Source organism: Phyllopteryx taeniolatus, chromosome 15, assembly GCF_024500385.1.
Source record: "Phyllopteryx taeniolatus isolate TA_2022b chromosome 15, UOR_Ptae_1.2, whole genome shotgun sequence".
Lineage (NCBI taxonomy): Eukaryota > Metazoa > Chordata > Actinopteri > Syngnathiformes > Syngnathidae > Phyllopteryx > Phyllopteryx taeniolatus.
Window position 1 is genome coordinate 19,783,410 of NC_084516.1, and position 18,779 is coordinate 19,802,188.

Genomic DNA, 18,779 nt, shown 5'->3' on the forward strand with positions numbered 1-18,779 from the left:
GACGACCAGAACCCTTCCTAGAGCTGGCCGTCCGGCCAAACTGAGCAAATGGGGGAGAAGAGCTTTGGTGAGAGAGGCAAAGAAGAACCCAAAGATCACTGTGGCTGAGATCCAGAGATGCAGTTGGGAGATGGGAGAAAGTTCTAGAAAGTCAACCATCACTGCAGCCATCCACCACTCGGGGCTTTATGGCAGAGTGGCCCGACGGAAGCCTCTCCTCAGTGCAAGACACATGAAAGCCCACATGGAGTTTGCTAAAAAAAACACCTGAAGCACTCCAAGATGGTGAGAAATAAGATTCTCTGGTCTGATGAGACCAAGATAGAAATTGTTGGCCTTAATTCTAAGCGGTATATGTGGAGAAAACCAGACACTGCTCATCACCTGTCCAATACAGTCCCAACAGTGGAGCACGGTGGTGGCAGCATCATGCTGTGGGGGTGTTTTTCAGCTCCAGGGACAGGGAGACTGGTTGCAACCGAAGAAAAGCTGAATGCGGCCAAGTACAGGGATATCCTGGACGAAAAGCTTCTCCAGAGTGCTCAGAACCTCAGACTGGGCCGTAGGTTCACCTTCAAAAAATGCAATGACCCTAAGCACACAGCTAAAATACTGAAGGAGTGGCTTCAGACCAACTCTGTGACTGTTTTCGAATGGCCCAACCAGAGCCCTGACTTAAACCCAATTGAGCATCTCAAGAGAGACCTGAAAATGGCTTTCCACCAACGTTCACCATCCAACCTGTCAGAATTGGAAAGGATCTGCAAGGAGGAATGGCAGAGGATCCCCAAATCCAGGTGTGAAAAACTTGTTGCATCATTCCCAAACGACTCATGCCTGTATTTGCGCAAAACGGCGCTTCTACTAAATACTGAGCAAAGGCTCTGAATACTTATGGCTGTGTGATATTTCAGTTTTTCTTTTTGAATAAATCTGCAAAATGTTCAACAATTCAGTTTTTTTTCTGTCAATATGGGGTGCTGTGTGTACATTAATGAGGCAAAAAAGAACTTAAATGGTTTTAGCAAATGGCTACAATAGAAAACAGAGTGAAAAATTTAAGGGGGTCTGAATACTTTCCGTACCCACTGTAAGCTGTGACATGGCCAAAGTGTTGGGGCTTACTGCAGCAAAGTGCAACATCAGCCAGGAACCCTCAACCTTGTGTGTGTGTGTGGTCTTCGTACAGTGATATTGCTCTCGGGCAGGAGAGAGTTCCCCTTCCATGTGTCAATGCTGTTGACAGTGAACCTCACCCAGATGACTACAAGTACATTCTTGAAAACTGTGTCACCTCCCCGATGAACATTGATAGAAACATCACACACTTGCAGGTAAGTGTATTCCTGAGAAAATCAAGCTGGTATCCCTCTTCTATTCTGAACTCATCAATGTTATTTTTCTTCGTGTCCATTACAACACAGTACTGCGTTTGCAAGGAAGACTGTTCTTCAAGTGTCTGCATGTGTGGACAGCTCAGTCTGCGTTGCTGGTATGATACGGTAAGATGGATAACACTAGAGAAGTTTTTAATGTTTAGGAGAGTTCCATAGATTTGGACATGGGTGCAGGGTTGGGTGTTTATTTTAGCTGCAGTATTGATCTTTCATGGATAGCGATAGTTGAAACCAGAAGATATAGACAATAAAGAAACGGTACAGTCTGGGCTGGACACAGGCCAAACACTAAGTAGGAGACATTAGCCCCTTTCACACTTCCCATTGCGTTCTGTGTGAAACTTACTCCTACAGAACCATGGTTGAGGTTGACCCACACATTTTCCGGCTTTCAAGGTAGTAACACAGCTGTGTGAAAGTTTCATGGCAGAAAGTGGCTGTGAAGTCTATGCCCCTTTGCATTGAAAGCAAGTCTCGACCTGACAAATATGTCACACCAGGTGCCCCTACACATCTATTAATATGATCAGGCGAATAAAGGCCATCTCTTTTACGCCTCTGATTCATCTATTTTTGGGAAACTTTGTATGAAAGGGGCTATTGAGCCCCACTAAAAACATCCACCCATCCATTTTCTCTACCACTATCCTCATTAGGGTCGCTAGTGAGCTGACTTCTGGCAAGAGGCAGGGTACACCCTGGACTGGTGTGCCAGCCAATCTCATGGCACATATACCCAACATCCATTCACACTCACATTCACACCAATGATATTTTTAGAATTTCGACAGCAAAAACAAAGCAATGTCATTACTTTTTAGTCAGCTTTGTCGGATTTGCTCTACCAACATAAATCACATTTGGAGAAAGTAGTAATCACACTTAAGCAGCCTATCAGAGGTTTCACAGCATTTTGCTGAGGTGTAGCAGTCTGCTGCTTCACATCATACTGTAGGTCCTGTGTTTGGCCTTATCCTTCTAAAATCAGTGATTATCTTGAACTTTTAGGGCGGTTGTCTTCTACCTGAATTCTGCCGCGAGGAGCCCCCTCTTATCTTTGAGTGTAACCATGCTTGTTCCTGTTGGAGGACCTGCAGGAACAGGGTGGTGCAAAATGGACTCAGGTAGAGAAGATTTTATAGTATTTGTATAGCTAAACTATAAAAGCAATCTCTTTTGGTTTGTTGCAAACATAGAATTCGATTGTTGGACTGAGCGACACAATTCAAATATCTGAATGTATCCAGCGAGAACCAATAATATGTCATGTAACCCAGGACCAGGCTTGAGCTCTTTAGGACCAGTAAGAAGGGCTGGGGTGTCCGAGCGCGTCAAGACGTACCACAAGGGACCTTTGTGTGCGAGTAAGTCTCTCAATTAATTCGTGTGCATCGGGATGATAACGTGTACTGGATAATTATTGGTTCTAGATTTTATCTTTGGGATTTTGCAGGACTCCTTGATGCATGTGTTTGTAATGAATTATTGGTTTAATTATTAACACAGTTTCACCAAACTGAGTTATATCTTAAATCCGTTCAATCTTTGACCGTCAGGGCTGTGTCTTGTAAAGAGTATTAGCATGTGGGTGAAGTTGCATCTTGCTTGTCAACAGGTACGTAGGTGAGATCATCTCTGAAGCAGAAGCTGAGATGAGGCAAAACGATGCCTACCTCTTCAGTTTAGATGATAAGGTACAGTACAGTCACAATTATTCACCGTCTTTCAAAAAAAAAAAAAAAAAAAAAAAAACATACCCTAACTGAAGAGTTTTTTTTTTTTTGTGGATTAAAAGTAACATTGCTGCTCTGGTGGTCCATTACTCTGGTCTAGAGTGTCCATTTACAAGAGTAATAAGCAAGGGTACTTATCATCATAACTGATCCATACTGGATGACTTTTTGGAATACTGAGTAGTCCAGTGGTAGGGTGGCTTGACTGTCTGTAATTGATCTTGTTGTTGTTGTTAGTTTACTGCCATGTGATGTATTTTCATTTCAGCGATGGACTGTCACCTTATTTCTAAAGCTGTCTTATTATATCTTTGCCTCTCAGCCACAAGATCTTTACTGCATCGATGCTCGTTTCTATGGAAACATCAGCCGGTTCCTTAACCACATGTGCGAGCCCAACTTGTTTGCCTGCAGAGTGTTCACCACACACCAGGACCTGCGTTTCCCACACATTGCCTTCTTTGCTAGTGAAAACATCAAGGCAGGAGAAGAGCTGGGGTAAGAAGGCTTCTTTTTCTTTATTATGACTTCAAATTCTAGTCTATGGTTACTCTTGTCCGGTTTAGCGTGGTGGTTTAAAGTTTAAAAATTAACTTTTCAACAACGACCACTCATTTTCTTCTCAAGCTTTAGTTTATGATGTACAGTGGGTACAGAAAGTATTCAGACCCCCTTCCAATTTTCACTCTTTGTTATATTGCAGTCATTTGCTAAAATTATTTAAGTTCATTCCCCCCCCCCCCCTCATTAATGTACAGACACCACCCCATATTGAAATAAAAAAAACGGAATTATTGAAATATGTGATATATATATATATATAGTTGAAAAAACTGAAATATCACACAGCCATAAGTATTCAGAGCCTTTGCTGTGACACTCATATATTGAACTCGGCTGCTGTCCATTTCTTCTGATCATCCTTGAGATGGTTCTACACTTTCATTGAAGTCCAGCTGTGTTTGCTTATACTGGTTGGACTTGATTAGGAAAGCCACGCCCCTGTCTGTAGAAGACCTTACAGCTCACAGTCCATGGCAGAGCAAATGAGGATCATGAGGTCAAAGGAACGACCAGAAAAGCTCAGACACAGAATTGTGGCAAGGCTCAGATCTGTCCAATGTTACAAAAAAAGTTCTGCCGCACTTAAGGTTCCTAAGAGCACAGTGGCCTCTATAATCCTTAAATGGAAGACGTTTGGGACGACCGGAACCCTTCCGAGATCTGGCCGTCCGGCCAAACTGAGCAATTGGGGGAGAAGAGCCTTGGTGAGAGAGCCAAAGAAGAACCCAAAGATCACTGTGGCTGAGCTCCAGAGGTGCAGTCGGGAGATGGGCGAAGGTTCTAGAAAGTCAAACATCACTGCAGCCCTCCACCAGTCGGGGCTTTATGGCAGAGTAGCTCGACGGAAGCCTCTCCTCAGTGCAAGACACATGAAAGCCCGTTTGCTAAAAAACAGCAAACGGGCTCCAAGATGGTGAGAAATAAGATTCTCTGGTCTGATGAGACCAAGCTAGAACTTTTTGGCCTTAATTCTAAGCGGTATGTGTGGAGAAAATCAGGCACTGCTCATCACCTGTCCAAAACAGTCCCAACAGTGAAGCATGGTGGGGGCAGCATCATGCTCTGGGGGTGTTTTTCAGCTGCATGGACAGGACGACTGGTTGCAGTCGAAGGAAAGATGAATGCGGCCAAGTACAGGGATATCCTGGACGAAAACCTTCTTCAGAGTGCTCAGAACCTCAGACTGGGTCGAAGGTTTACCTTCCAACTAGACAATGACCCTAAGCACACAGCTAAAATAATGGAGAGGCTTCAGAACGACTCCGTGACTGTTCTTGAATGGCCCAACCAGAGTCCTGACTTAAACCCAATTGAGCATCTCTGGAGAGACCTGAAAATGGCTGTCCACCAATGTTCACCAACCTGACAGAACTGGAAACAGGTGTGAAAAACTTGTTGCATCATTCCCAAAAAGACAAATGCCTGTATGAGCTCAAAAGGGTGCTTCTACGAGACTGAGAAAATGGTCTGAATACGTATGGCTGTGTGATAATTCAGTTTTTCTTTTTTAATAAATCTCCAAAAGTTTCAACAATTGCGTTTTGTTTCCGTCAACATGGGGTGCTGTGTGTACATTAATGAGGAAAAAAAGGAACTTAAATAATTTTAGCAAATGGCCGCAATATAACAAAGAGTGGAAGGTTTAAGGGGGACTGAATACTTTCCGTACCCGCTGTATATGTTTAAGGCTAATTCGTCATTGGAAGTCCCTTGACAATCAGGTCAGCACAATTGGAAACTGCTATCCAAAGAACCAATAAAGTTCGTCCTGCTAGACTGGTTGAGTATTTTGAGCACCGGCACTTGTGAATGTGATAATAGCTTCAATGTTACAAGAAAAAATATAGATTTTTTTTTTTTTCCTTGGACAAGTGAACAAGAGGATCATTGTACTCGCATATCCCGTTTTTAAGTCCTCAACAGGCAGCTTCTAAATCTAAATCACGGGTGTCAAAGTAGGCCAGACCAGTAAAATCCAGCCATCCATTTTCTTCCACTTATCCGTGGTTGAGTCGCAGCGTTGCAGCTTTAGCAAGGAAGCCCAGCCACTTCATCCAGTTCTTCCGTGGGGATCCTGATGCGTTCCAAGGCCAGCTGGTAGACATAGTCTCTCCAACTTGTCCTCGCTCGTCCCCGGGTCCTCCTTCAAGTGGAATGTGCCCGAAACACCTCACCAGGGAGGCGTCCAGGGCGCATCCTAACCAGATGCCTCAGCCACCTCATCTGGCTCTTCTCGCCACTATACACAGTGTTGACGGTGCGCTACTTCCCCCTCCTGTGATTCTGGATAGAGGACCAGAATTTCCTTGAAGCCGTCCGGAAGTTGTTCTTTATGATGACCTCACCCAACTCCCACGCCCCAGTTTTTGCATTAGCCACCACCAAAGCTGCATTTCGCTTGGCCTGCCAGTACTCATCAGCTGCCTCCAGAGTCCCACGCTTGGGTGTGCCAGGTCGGACCGGCATCAAAGCCAACACACTACGAGGTGCTGATCGGTTGACAGCTCCACTCCTCTTTTCACCCGAGTGTCCAACAGATGCGGCCGCAAGTCCGATGACACGACCACGAAGTCGATCAATGTACAGTTCAATAGTCAACAGTAAAATCGTAGCATAATTAATTTATTAAATGATTTATCTGGGTCTAATTTTTTTTTACATCCCCAAAACCTGGCATTTGAACAGACCTGCGTATCCCCTCTTTGTATATGTAGCCGTAAACTTTTTCTTTTTTTTAATCATTTTTCTGAGCTAGCTACTAAGGTAGCTAGCCCTATTTTGCATTATTGCCTGGTTTACAGAGCTCCAAAATAGTTCATCATCATCATCATCATCCTCATCATCTTAAAGTGAATTAGCAGGTGTACCGAACAAAGTCTTTGAGGTTATGTTGACTTTTGACTGTCCATTGTTTTGTTTTTGCCCACTTCTCAGATTTAATTACGGTGACCACTTTTGGGAAGTGAAAAGCAAGGTGTTCAGCTGCGAATGTGGCTCCTCCAAGTGCAAGTACTCGTCTGCGGCCATGACGTCGCTGCAGGCGGACAGCACGCCAGAGAACCAGCAGCAGCCCAGCGCCTCCCCTGACACCAGCTCCTCCAATGGTCCCTCCAGCCCCTCTTAGAAGTCGTATTTACACACGCGTCGCTTCTCATGGATCTCAGGACACCTGTCCCAGTGTCCGGTAACTTTTTGCAGATGAAAGTGTACTGTATAGAGACACCAAACTTTGACTCTTGGGAAAACATTTTGTTATGGTGAACAAGATGCACAATTGGACCCCTGAAGAATGTACAGTTACCAAACAGAAACGAGGACAATTAAAACAGTCTTTACATTTCATATTTAAATTCGCTGGGAAGAAGAAAATGGCCTTTTGCTTTCACTTATCAAGAACCATTCCACCAAAATCAGCCTGTATATGGAAATTTAAGTTATCACTTCATCATGTCATTTCTGTTGTCATGGAGTGTTTGAAAAGACACATCAAACATTTGATAACTGCTCCAAATCTTTGATAAAGATACATAAATAATGCCAGGGTGGGTTAAATTTGAGTACAAATACTTGAGAGAGGGATGCTGTGTCTTTCCTTAATAAGGTGAATAAAATGACCTTTCGTTAAGCTTGTTTGTTGAAGGGGAACTTCATTGATGCAGAACGATTTTAACAGATGAGTAACAAAACTGGTGCTCTTTTTCAAAAAAAACAAACAAAAACCTACATGCTCATTACCCAGGTGAACAGAATTTGTAAGATAAGAGAACCTTACGTTGTTTTTTTTAATGTTCTGTTTTATTTCCAGTTTTGCAATTGTACTTGTTAGTGGTTCTGTTCCTATTCTTTTTTTCTATGATTTTGCCAACTTATCTTTTTAAACGTCGGTAGTGAAGTGACGATTGTGCAAAATTTCGGATTGAGAAAAAAAAAAAAAAAAAAGGTTCCAGAAATGCACTACCATTATTTTCTGTTACATATTCATGGACCGTGAAACATCATTTGAATTGGTTGTATCTTTTTCAATAAATTTACTACTAATGCATTTCTTCTGAGCTACTCTCTGGGGGCAACACTGTCTGTGACAGGGTTTTGCTTTAGCATCCTATCTGCATTTCCTATTTAGAGATTCCTTTCTTCCTCCCTTTAAAGGCATTCACATGACCGAAATATTTTACGAATGGAAGAACTCGCAGGAAGTTCAGACAGAATGAAGACTGGGATGACATTTGCCACGCTAAATTTGCCTTTGAAAATTGCTTTGATGTGATGGGCTGCCGAAAGGCCAAAATAAGCGTTAATACAGAAGGCTACAGAGATAAGGCAGCAAACTTTTGCTATGTAGCGCAATTGATTGACATTCCCATATATGATAACGGATACAATATATAGTAATGATGTCCTCAAGCTTAGTGCAAAAACAGGAAGCTAAGAAATTCCTTTGGATCAGATTCAAAATGCTGTAGAGCCAAATGTAAAAAACCATCTTTTTTTTACAAATGGGCCGATGATTGTTCCCTTCCTGACTACCGAAAGGAACACTTCAAAGCTTTTGATCGCTGAATCCCGAAAAAATTTCAGTGAGGATTCTAATGATAGGGGCATTAAACATGGCTTGACAGGAAGCGGCTTTTCCGCATTCCAAGGTGGGAGAAGCTTGTGTGTGTGTGTGTGTCTAGGCCCTAACCCTGGCACCGGAGCCTCCTGCAGACGGAACCTTGATATGTGTGCCACTCATTTCACTTTCATCCACTCATGCTTGTTGGTTGTATGTAAACAGTCATGAAGAGAACAGTTCCTCACTCCTCGAAATGGGCAGAGACCCGATCTACTGTGGTTTATGGTAAGTTTTTTTCTTCTTTTTCGTTTGGAAAGATTGAGACGCACAGTAACATGCCACAATGATCATGCTCTTTTTGGCTTTTTGCATATGTTTATCAGAAAAAAGTACGTAAATGACAGGACAACTGTCATAGTCCTTACAAAGTGATCACTAATACGCAGTTAAGGTATGCAAGACCTTTGCAAACAAAAAAGCAAAGAAATGAGGCAAATTTTATTTCAAACTTAAATATGTACATCAACATATGCTTGAGCGGTGTAAATAAATGTTTTTCTGTTTGAAGTCTTCCAGATTGCTCAATCTATGTTAAAATCCCCAACATTTTCTGCAGGAGCCCGGGGATGTTTTTGTTTTTGGGTCTGTCACCTTTTTCATGCCTTTGGTCTTTGCTTGTCTGTTATCAACATTATTTGTATTTGCTAAATGCAAGAATAAGGAGAGGACGCTTTTCAAACAAACACATATATATATATAATAGACAGTACAGTCAAGCCTGCCGTGGCAATCTTTGGTGTCATGGCTGTATTTATTTCTATTTGTTTTTTTATTTCTATTTTTAATATATTATTATTTTACTTGTAATGAATTTATTTTCTGGTTGTTCTATATAGTTCTATTTAAAGTTGAGTTTTGGTTGTTAATAATAACGTCAAAATCATTGAATAATGGTGTTTATTCATCGTAATTTCAATATCACTCAAAATAATCGTGATCATGACTTTTCAACTAAAGTTAAGTTAGGCAACCCCAAAAAAGGGGGGGAAGTGTATATCTAACTTAAAAGCTTGTGTCTTCTTAAAAAATGTTTTCATACAAAATAGCACTATCCTTGTACTTTTTCTAAATATACTCTCCACTTCTGTCATATTTTCTTTAGCAAACCTTCCCTCAATTATAGGAAATTAGTCCGTTTTCTTTCTTTTTGTATTATTCTGTCCAACCACTGTTTCTTCAAGAAGTATCTTGATCAAAACGCGATCCTCTGTCTGAGTCCCAAGTACAATGTAACACGTCATTGAGATTTTATATCCAAGCACTAAGCTTCGTCAGCTCTGAAGTGACATATTCCCAAAATGATTTCAATTTTGCACAGCTTCAGAAAACATGTGAATGATCCGCATTCAAGGAACCACATTGAGGTGTTGATAAGCTTTTACTTTTGATTTTAGGAATAGTATTTTATATATATATATATATATACACACAGTAGACTGTATGTTTGGTGTATGCACTTTAAGAAGCAGCAAAATGAGTGAAACACAAGCTGGAATTCACTGCCCAAGCGTTTGGTCGCAGCTTAGAATAGGATAGTACACAAATGGTTGTGACACTATTAGTTTGCTGTGTCAGTGGTTTAGATATGCATCACACTGAGCGCTCTTTCTGATATTTTGTTCTTCTCATGTACTATCGGTAAATTAGGGAAGCGAAATATTAGTAACGCGTATACAGTAAGTACGATATAGACCAGCTCAACAACACTGTAAACTACAACCATTATATTCAATCTACAGTATGGTCAAATTCACGTCTGAGAGACAGTTTCAACGCAATCTTGATAATGACAGACATATTCATGCAGCTTTTGCATGGGAAGGTCTTATGAAAGCTGAAGCTGCCTTTAAATTGCTCATTAGTCATCATATAAACCAGTGGTTCTCAAATCTTTTACACCGAGTACCACCTCTAGAAAAAATGCCGAGTTCTCCAAATACCACCATAACGTTAACATACAGTCGTGTAGTAAGTCCAAGTGTTCATAAAAAAAGAAAATGTAACGTTTAAAAAATGTAGGTAATATTAGAGTTAGCTACAGTATGTAGTCTGAACATGACTGAACTGAACTGTTCCCACTAAAGGGTTCCCACCTACCCTGAGTGGTACTCATACCACACTTTGAGACTCACTGGTATAAAGTATTTGTATTGAATTGCACTTGTAATTGACCAAGTACAAGCTACTGCTTGTTATGAATGAGTCATTGAAGTGTGACAAAATAACCTCATTTCAAAGTACAAGAAATGGCATTCATACCTGAGATTCAGTGCAGTCACAAAGTGACAAAAGTAGAGAAAATGAGAAATCACCCACTGTTTTTCCTCTAATGACTTGTAGCAGTTTGATTATTTATTATCTTATGAAGAAAGTGGGGGCAAATAAGTTGACAAGCAGTGTAAAACCCTGGATAGGGAGCTGTAGCAGTCTGTAACACTGTGCAGGTGGCATGTGTAATTCCTCGACTGCAATTCCTGTGCACCGTTGTTCAAGCTGTTAGAGGGCACCGTCAAGTGCATTGTTAGTTCACAGTGTGTGGAGTCAGAGTGGGCCCTCTGAAGGCAATTAACATCCCTCATGGAGATGATGTCTGCCGCGGTTGCAGGGAAGATAGACAAGTTGTGGCGGAAAGCGCCGCTGAGCCTGGTCAGAAACTAGAGTGCTCGGGTGCCGAAATATAGCGTGTTGGGATGAAAGCGCATGCTTTCCAAACCACACAACCATCAGATGCTTGAAAAGAAAACCAATGTCAGTGATTTGTTCAAAGCAAACCAGCACTCCTGTACATACGGTGTTGCCTCTGAGAAAGTCAAAAGGGAATCTCTCCAAAGAGATGACACACACTGTACACTGTGTGAAGTGTAGTATTCCTCAGTTTGCCAATGAAACGGGGGTGAGGCCTACAACCTCCCACAGTCGACTTGAATGAAGGTCAGGGTGCTTGAAGGTACTGTATGACAGAGGAAGCAAAAGTAGTCGCCCTCTGTACTGAAGTCAAAATGGAGGTATAGCACTACAGTACTACCCCAAGATGTCAAATCAATCAAGATCTTAACCGCGCTTGACTTGACTCTCTTTTACTTTGTGTCGTCATCCGTGGCGGACAAAGTAAGGAGGAATCTATTGGATCTGTTTTCATATGTAGGGAGTAAAAGAAGTCATCGGGAAAATACATATTCAAATAAAGTACAGTTATGTAAAAAACAAAAACAAACAAAACAAAATATATATATATATATCCTGCTTAAGTACAGTAACTCAAATGACCATTTTTGTACTTTTTTGTTACCTCTCCACCCGCGCCCTCACTGTTTATTGGGCAACCGAATACTTTATAGTGTCCGCTCTGTTCATCAGCACTGCGTTCAGCCACGTTTAGCTCGTGGCGCATGCTCACCCTGGGGGCGGAGTACGAGGACACCTGGGCGCCGGCACGTGACCGGATGTTTCGACCCAGACGACAGGTGAAGGAGCCTCCCGGTGGGCATGCTGGAACGTTGGAGCCAGAGGAGCCTTCGTGGAAACACTGTGAGACCAACACTACTAAGTATGACACGGTTATGCACTTGGATGGAGCAAGCAGAGTGGGCACCGGCGATGGTTTGTGTCAGATTGTCCGGAAGCACGAGATGGAGACAAGCACACGGTGGCCCGGAAGGTAATTCACACCTCTGAACCAAAAACACAATTATGACTTTGGGCACAATGTAATACATATTAGCTTATTTGATCAAAACATACACATGTGCAATGAATGACCTGTATATGAAATGAACCCCATTAAAAGGGTTTTTGTGTCCACGATAATCGACAATCGTATAGCCTATTATCATGAATTTTGACTGAATCAAAAAGAAAAAAACAACAACTCGAACTCGTCTAATAACATCCATTAAGAAATAATAATGAATGTCAAGCCCATGTTTGAGCAATTTACAGTCAGATTTCAGACAAAACAAAAGAAGAACTCATGGACAAATCCAGAAACAATGGAAAAGCAAAGCACAAAGTAAAAAGTATACGAGTACAGTATATGCGGATATAAATTCATAAAATGTATTTAATCCTGCCCGTTATTATTTATCCTATTTGAAATAGTGTAAAATGTAATGGGCTTTAAAAATGTCCCAACATAATCAGTGCAATCTTATGCACGTATCAAAAGATAAACAAAATGTTATGAAATAGAAAATGTTTTAAATGGGCGAGCATAAATGTTACATTTGCATAAATCATAAACTGTACATCTGGATCCAAATCTATGTACCGATGAGCTCACCTCCAATATTTCAATGCTAGGGTTTATCTATTTATATATTTTGAAAGGCTTCTTGAATTTTTTAAGCCTATCATTCTGATTTAGTGTGGTACAAAAACCTCTCCACAGAAATATACAGTTGCAGTATGTCGAATTAACCACTAGATGACTGTCACAGAGTAGCTTGTGAAATTGGGTTCATGGTTTATCCGAAAAGTGAAACATGATTTGTAAAATCACAATCGTGCAACGTGCAAGTTCGGTATGTACAAAAAGTGTGAATGTATGTATGTGCGTCGCGTATTCTGTTTGTTTAAGTAATATAAGCTAAACCCAGCGAATCCCCTATAATTGCTTGTAAATGAGATTTCTTTTTCAACAAATCTTTACAATCTAATTTTCAAAGCATCAGCATCATCTCCGGTAACCGGCGTGCATGAAACAATTCCCACTGGTAATTAATGTTCCATAAACAGGCCCGGTTTGTAGTGCTAGCTATGAGGGCTTTTAGTTACGCTGCATTTTGAATATTGTAATACTGATGAGCCAGTCATGTTAAAGTCAGATTTAAAAATGTATGAACCCAAAAGAGTGGCGTTTGCCTTGAAATGAGCAGCTGAACATTCCAAAATTGTGTGTGTGTGTGTGTATAGTATACATTGAATGAAGGAATTATATTACCTTATAAGATTCATTTTGGATGGTGGTGTGTAAGATGACTCTGGTGGTGGGGAGGGAGATTAAGAAGACAACGGCAGAGAAAAGAACCATGTAGTGGAAGCTGAGAAAGGAAGAGTGTTGTGCGGCTTTTCGGGAAGAGGTGAGACAGAAGACTGAACCACTACAGCCAAGGTGATCAGAGAGGCAGGCAGGAGAGTACCTGGTGTATCTTCTGGCAGGAAAGGAGAGAAGGAGACTTGGTGGTGGAACCTCACAGTACAGGAAATCATACAAGGAAAAAGGTTAGCTAAGAAGAAGTTGGACACTGAGAGGACTGAGCAGAGGCGAAAGGAATACATTGAGATGCAAAGGTAGAGGTGGCAAAGGCCAAACGAGAGGCATATGATGACATGTATGCCAGGTTGGACACTAAAGAAGGAGAAAAGGATCTATACAGGCTGGCCAGAGAGAGAGAGAGAGAGAGATGGGAAGGATGTGCAGCAGGTTCGGGTGATTAAGGATAGAGATGGAAATATGTTGACTGGTGCCAGCAGTGTGCTGGATAGCCCCTTCCTGTTTGCAGTGGTGATGGATAGGCAGACAGATGAAGTTAGAATGGAATCCCTGTGGACCATGATGTTTGCAGATGATATTGTGATTTGCAGTGAAAGCAGGGAGCAGGTGGAGGAACAGTTAGAAAGATGGAGGCATGCACTGCAAAGCAGAGGAAAGAAGATTAGCCGAAGTAAAACAGAATATATGTGCATGAATGAGAGGGTCACCCCCCAGGGGGAAGAGTGAGGCTGCAGTGAGAAGCGATAGCAAGAGTGGAGGACTTTAAATACTTGGGGTTGAAGGAACCTGTGTTTTAAAATCTCCTAACTCCCGTGGTTCCAAGCGTGCTCGTTTTCGTGAAAGAACTTCGTTCACAACAATGTATCAAAACCAACCAATTTATTCCTGACAGAGGAGTCTATACATTTGCAGAGCTCTGGGTTCGTAACTACTCTATCTTATCCTTAGCAGATAAAGTAGTCGAACAAAAACTATCTGACTCTACCCCAGACTTTATACATTGTTTCAAACAGGCCAGTATGGAATCGCTGTCGTCTGATTGGTCCGTAATCCGACCTCTTCGTTGCTCTGCGGACCATCTGATCTGGCTCCAGACTTCTGCTCCAGGTGTCGCCTGCAGATGTCGGCTCACATTCCTGCATTCAATGTTTATAGTGGCTCCCCGCAGTTCCTTTCTTCCTTGACATCTGTCTCCTCTCCAAATACCCCCCGATGGGGGCCTTCCTGCAATATACTCCTATATTCCAATACACATTCTCTTCCAAACTAGTTAGAATTACATATTAGAATATAAAGTATTCTATATTCCCTTCAGGGTCAACCGTCCAGAGCAATGGTGAGTGTGGTCAGGAAGTGAAGAAACGGGTCCAAGCAGGTTGGAACGGGTGGAGGAAGGTGTCAGGTGTGTTATGTGACAGAGAGTCTCTGCTAGGGTGAAGGGCAAAGTTTATAAAACAGTGGTGAGGCCAGCCATGATGGACGGATTAGAGACAGTGGCACTCAAGAGACAACAGGAAGCAGAGTTGGAGGTGGCGGAAATGAAGATGTTGAAGTTCGCTCTCGGAGTGACCAGGTTGGATAAAATTAGAAATGAGCTCATCAGAGGGACGGCCAACGTTAGATGTTTTGGAGACAAAGTTAGAGAGAGCAGACTTGGATGGTTTGGACACGTCCAGAGGAGAGAGAGTGAGTGAGTATATTGGTAGATGGATGATAAGGATGGAGCTGCCAGGCAAGAGAGCGAGAGGAAGACCAAAGAAAAGGTTGATAGACGTAGTGAGGGAAGACCTGAGGGCAGTTGGTGTTTGAGAGGAGAAACATTGCTTGCCAGCTTGATGAAGGCTACAGATTAGGCATTTGTATCGAAGCCTGTCCAGAATGAACTCCTTGACTGTATGCTGTCGGTTTTGAGAGAGTGCATCATTGAAGAAGTCAGGAGTGCAGATATTTCTGCCATGCAGACTGATGAAACAATGGACGTTTCTACTCCGTGTCAGCTGGGGATTGTGGTCCGCTACACTGACACTCTCCAGCACCCCCTCCAAGGACTCCAAAAAGGGTGGGTACTCTGAACTGCTGTTTGGTGCATAGCCACAAACAACAGTCAGGACCCGTCCCCCCACCCGAAGGCGGAGGCAGGCTACTCTCTCGTTCACCGGGGTGAACCCCAACGTACAGGTGCCGAGTCGGGGGGGCAATAAGTATACCCACACCTGCTCGGCACCTCTCACCGTGGGCAACTCCATAGTGGAAAGAAAGTCCAACCCCTCTCGAGAGGACTGGTACCAGAGCCCGAGCTGTGTGTGGAGGCGAGTCCGACTACATCTAGTCAGAACTTCTCGACCTCACACACCAGCTCGGTCTCCTTCCCTGCCAGAGAGGTGACATTCCACGTCCCTCGAGCCAGTTTCTGTAGCCGGGGATCGGATCGCCAAGGTCCCTGACCTCGGCCGCCACCCGGCTCGCACTGCACCCGACCCCTATGGCCCTTCCCACAGGCGGCGAGCCCACGGGAAGGGGGACCCACGTCACCCTTTCGGCTGTGCCCGGCCGAGCCCCGTGGGCGCAGACCCGGCCACCAGGCGCTCTCCTTCGAGCCCCACCTCCAGGCCTGGTTCCAGAAGGGGGGCCCGGTGACCCGCGTCCGGGCAAGGGAAAACAAAGGGTCTTTGAGCCATGCTTTGTCTGGTGCCTCACCTAGGACCTGTTTGTGATGGGTGACCCTGCCAGGGGCATAAAGCCCCGCCCCAGACAACTTTTCCATCGGCTACAACAAACATATCCATACACTGAATTATTGATATATTTTTGCATTCAGTTTTTAGGTTTGTGACAGCATCATGGGGCAAGCAAATGAAAGTTGTGTCTTCACAAAGCATCGGATTAGTGCTACGCTGCTGTGGGCGGCCAGATTTCACGAGTATAACGCAGCCGGTTTCCCAAAGCCGCACTGACCATCGACACGGAGGCTGAACAAGAACAGGCTGAAAAGTGGACTGGCTCAGGAGCCGCGGTGGTTCTGTGGCTCTGTGTCAGCTTTTTAATTTTCAGGGCATCTCCCAAACGGTGGCTCTGCTCAAGAAATCTAAGAGGTGTTTCTCAAACAGTGAAGAGAATCAAGACCTTCCTCGGGAACACAGTGCCACAGGATTGTTGCAGTGCGATTTGCTTGAGAAGAATCTTATCAAAAACACCCCTGACTTGGAGTCATTGAGAAATTTGCCTGGCTCAAGGGCAGAAGGGCAACATTTATGGACCGAAAACTACACGACGCCGTCAGACAATCGCAATCTGTGAGCCACGTGCAATTTGTTTTCTTTTGTAACCCTGCTCGCTTGAATGTTTGTGCAATCACCCGCCAAATTTGAATAGATGACTCGAGTTATAGCTATATTTTTGGGGGGAAACTAGCTAAACTATTACTGCCACCAGAGTCAAATACACTGTCCTTTTTTTTAAATGGCCATTGTTTTTAAATTGGTTCTTGCGTCTTCTGTATTTATCTTTCATTATTTCAGATTGTTACTTTTTTTAAAATGTATTTGTCAGCGGAGGCAGACTAGCAAAGTAAGAATTTGTGTTGTTTTTAACTGTCCAAATGATGAATCCACCTTGAAATTAGAATTTCTCTCTCTCTCTCTCTCTAAGTAATGCATATTCCTTGGTAGTAGGCGCCATCTAGCGGTGACAATCAATAACACTTGTGAAACAGAATAGCTGTGTCATCAATTGTGTCGTCTTCCACGAGGTGGTTTGAATTCAAAGCCATTGACGGTAAGTATACTTATTCATGTGTTTTGAGGTGAATTTACGGGACTATAGTTGAATACATTCAATTAGTGTGTGTTGATATCGATCGATCGATCTAGCTATTGATCTATCGGTCTATCTATACACACACACACACACACCAGCCGCCACTGACTATTTCGTATCCTTGTTGGGCATTGGACTTTATGCTTACCTTTTCTTTTCTTTCCACTTTTGAGCATTGTTGTGAATTTTGCCAGACGTATTGTGCGTTGAAGAGCCGACACTAAAGTCAGCTATTTAACGGGCCTGTTGACATTCAAATGATCTCGGCTCACATTTTGGGGGGGAAAAGGGATCTTGGCCTTGAAAAGGTTGGTTGGTTACCACTGGCATAGATAGATAGATAGATGAACAAAGATACATTAGTTTGACTCAATGGGAATCTTGACAGCGAGGTCGAAATTTGATGATGTCTCACGGTGGTTGCGAATCACTAGTCCGAGCGAAGATCAACTTTTGGGAATCTAGTTGCAAATTAAGCCCGGCATTTGGAGGTGCACTATGTCTCCTTTCACCTGAAGTCAGCTGGGATAGGCTGCATGCAGTTACCCCCGTGACCCTGAACAGGATAAGCGCAATAGAAAAGGGATGGACGGATAAAAGTCAAATACATTTTTTGGTCACGAATCCATTTGAAGACCTTCTCATTTACGGTCCCGTCGATAGTATGCACAGTACTGTGAGTTCACAACTCATTGGAATCCTTCTTGGAGCTGACAACATCCGACATCCGTCCTTCCCTCTTCTTAACCTCTTCAGGTTTAACCTATCGCAGAACAGACTACGCCCTGGACCGGTCGCCGGTCAGTCGCAGGGCGCGTTCGGTCGACCTGTCGAGACGCTCAAATCCTCATCGCCTCTGAGTGCCACTTGAACATACTTCGACTGCGCAGAAGTCTGGGAAACGAATCTCGGTGCGGAGGGCGCGGAGACGACTCTATAGGCCTCGGTGTCAAAGTCGAGGCCCGCGGAAGCAAATCACAACAAATCCTAATAAGAAACAATAATGTTGAGCTCTTGCATTTGACTGTTACCAAACCCTTCTTCTACAGAAAACTCAAATAATACTATTATCCTCGTGGTCTGATTTCAAAACTAGTAATCCCTCAATTTGTTGTGTCATGGTAATAATATGATTTGGTGACGACACATTTCACTGTTCTAACGGCCCTCTGAGGGACATCGCACAAAAACGAGTCTGACGCAAGGGATAGAATGTACACACATCTGTTTGCAAATGGAGAAGGAGCCAAAATGAAGAATAAATGTCAGAAGATGCCGGAAAAGTCGACTTAACTACAATAACTCCGTTACTTTGCGAGTTGTCCAGTCAGCCAGCAGAGCACCGAGCGCTCCGCTCGCTGATAGGCCCGCATTGAACACATGAGCTCTCCTTTATTCCACTGGGGGGGGTGGGCCGCCGCCCCCCCCCCACGCAGGCAGGCAGGGAGTGAGTGAGTGAGTGATCAAACACAAGCCACAGGACAACCGCTCGCCTCAGATTTTGCTCGTGTCATTGTTGCTCGCGACCAGCACGAAGGCGCAAAAGAGGGACGCTCGTGCCCCAACCCTCTCTGTAGAAAAGAGCCGACATCTCAACTGGTGTTTGGCTGCAGCTACCACGATGTGACACGATGTGGAGACGTGATTTCTCTCCTCCGTGG

General features: G+C 43.4%; 2 protein-coding genes across 11 annotated transcripts in view; both read left to right on the top strand.

Moving 5' to 3' along the window:
* Positions 1-7,736, top strand: part of ehmt1b (euchromatic histone-lysine N-methyltransferase 1b) — a 66,993-nt gene extending 59,257 nt beyond the window's left edge. For 9 of the 10 annotated variants that reach the window (XM_061799315.1, XM_061799309.1, XM_061799313.1 and 6 more), the window contains 7 exons: positions 1,190-1,334; positions 1,425-1,502; positions 2,406-2,521; positions 2,675-2,761; positions 3,013-3,091; positions 3,453-3,628; positions 6,629-7,736. In XM_061799315.1, coding sequence (XP_061655299.1) covers positions 1,190-1,334; positions 1,425-1,502; positions 2,406-2,521; positions 2,675-2,761; positions 3,013-3,091; positions 3,453-3,628; positions 6,629-6,818 — 871 coding nt within the window. In that variant the 3' untranslated portion in view covers positions 6,819-7,736. Of the gene's footprint in view, positions 1-1,189; positions 1,335-1,424; positions 1,503-2,405; positions 2,522-2,674; positions 2,762-3,012; positions 3,092-3,452; positions 3,629-6,628 lie in introns of those variants that run through there. The other variant, XR_009792062.1, reaches the window with a different exon arrangement.
* Positions 7,737-8,360: 624 nt separating this feature from the next.
* The window catches only part of cacna1bb (calcium channel, voltage-dependent, N type, alpha 1B subunit, b), a 183,198-nt gene continuing 172,779 nt past the window's right edge, over positions 8,361-18,779 (top strand). The window contains exons 1-2 of the mRNA XM_061799308.1: positions 8,361-8,534; positions 11,667-11,967. Of these exons, the coding sequence (XP_061655292.1) occupies positions 8,474-8,534; positions 11,667-11,967 (362 nt within the window). The 5' untranslated portion in view covers positions 8,361-8,473. The remainder of the gene's footprint in view (positions 8,535-11,666; positions 11,968-18,779) is intronic.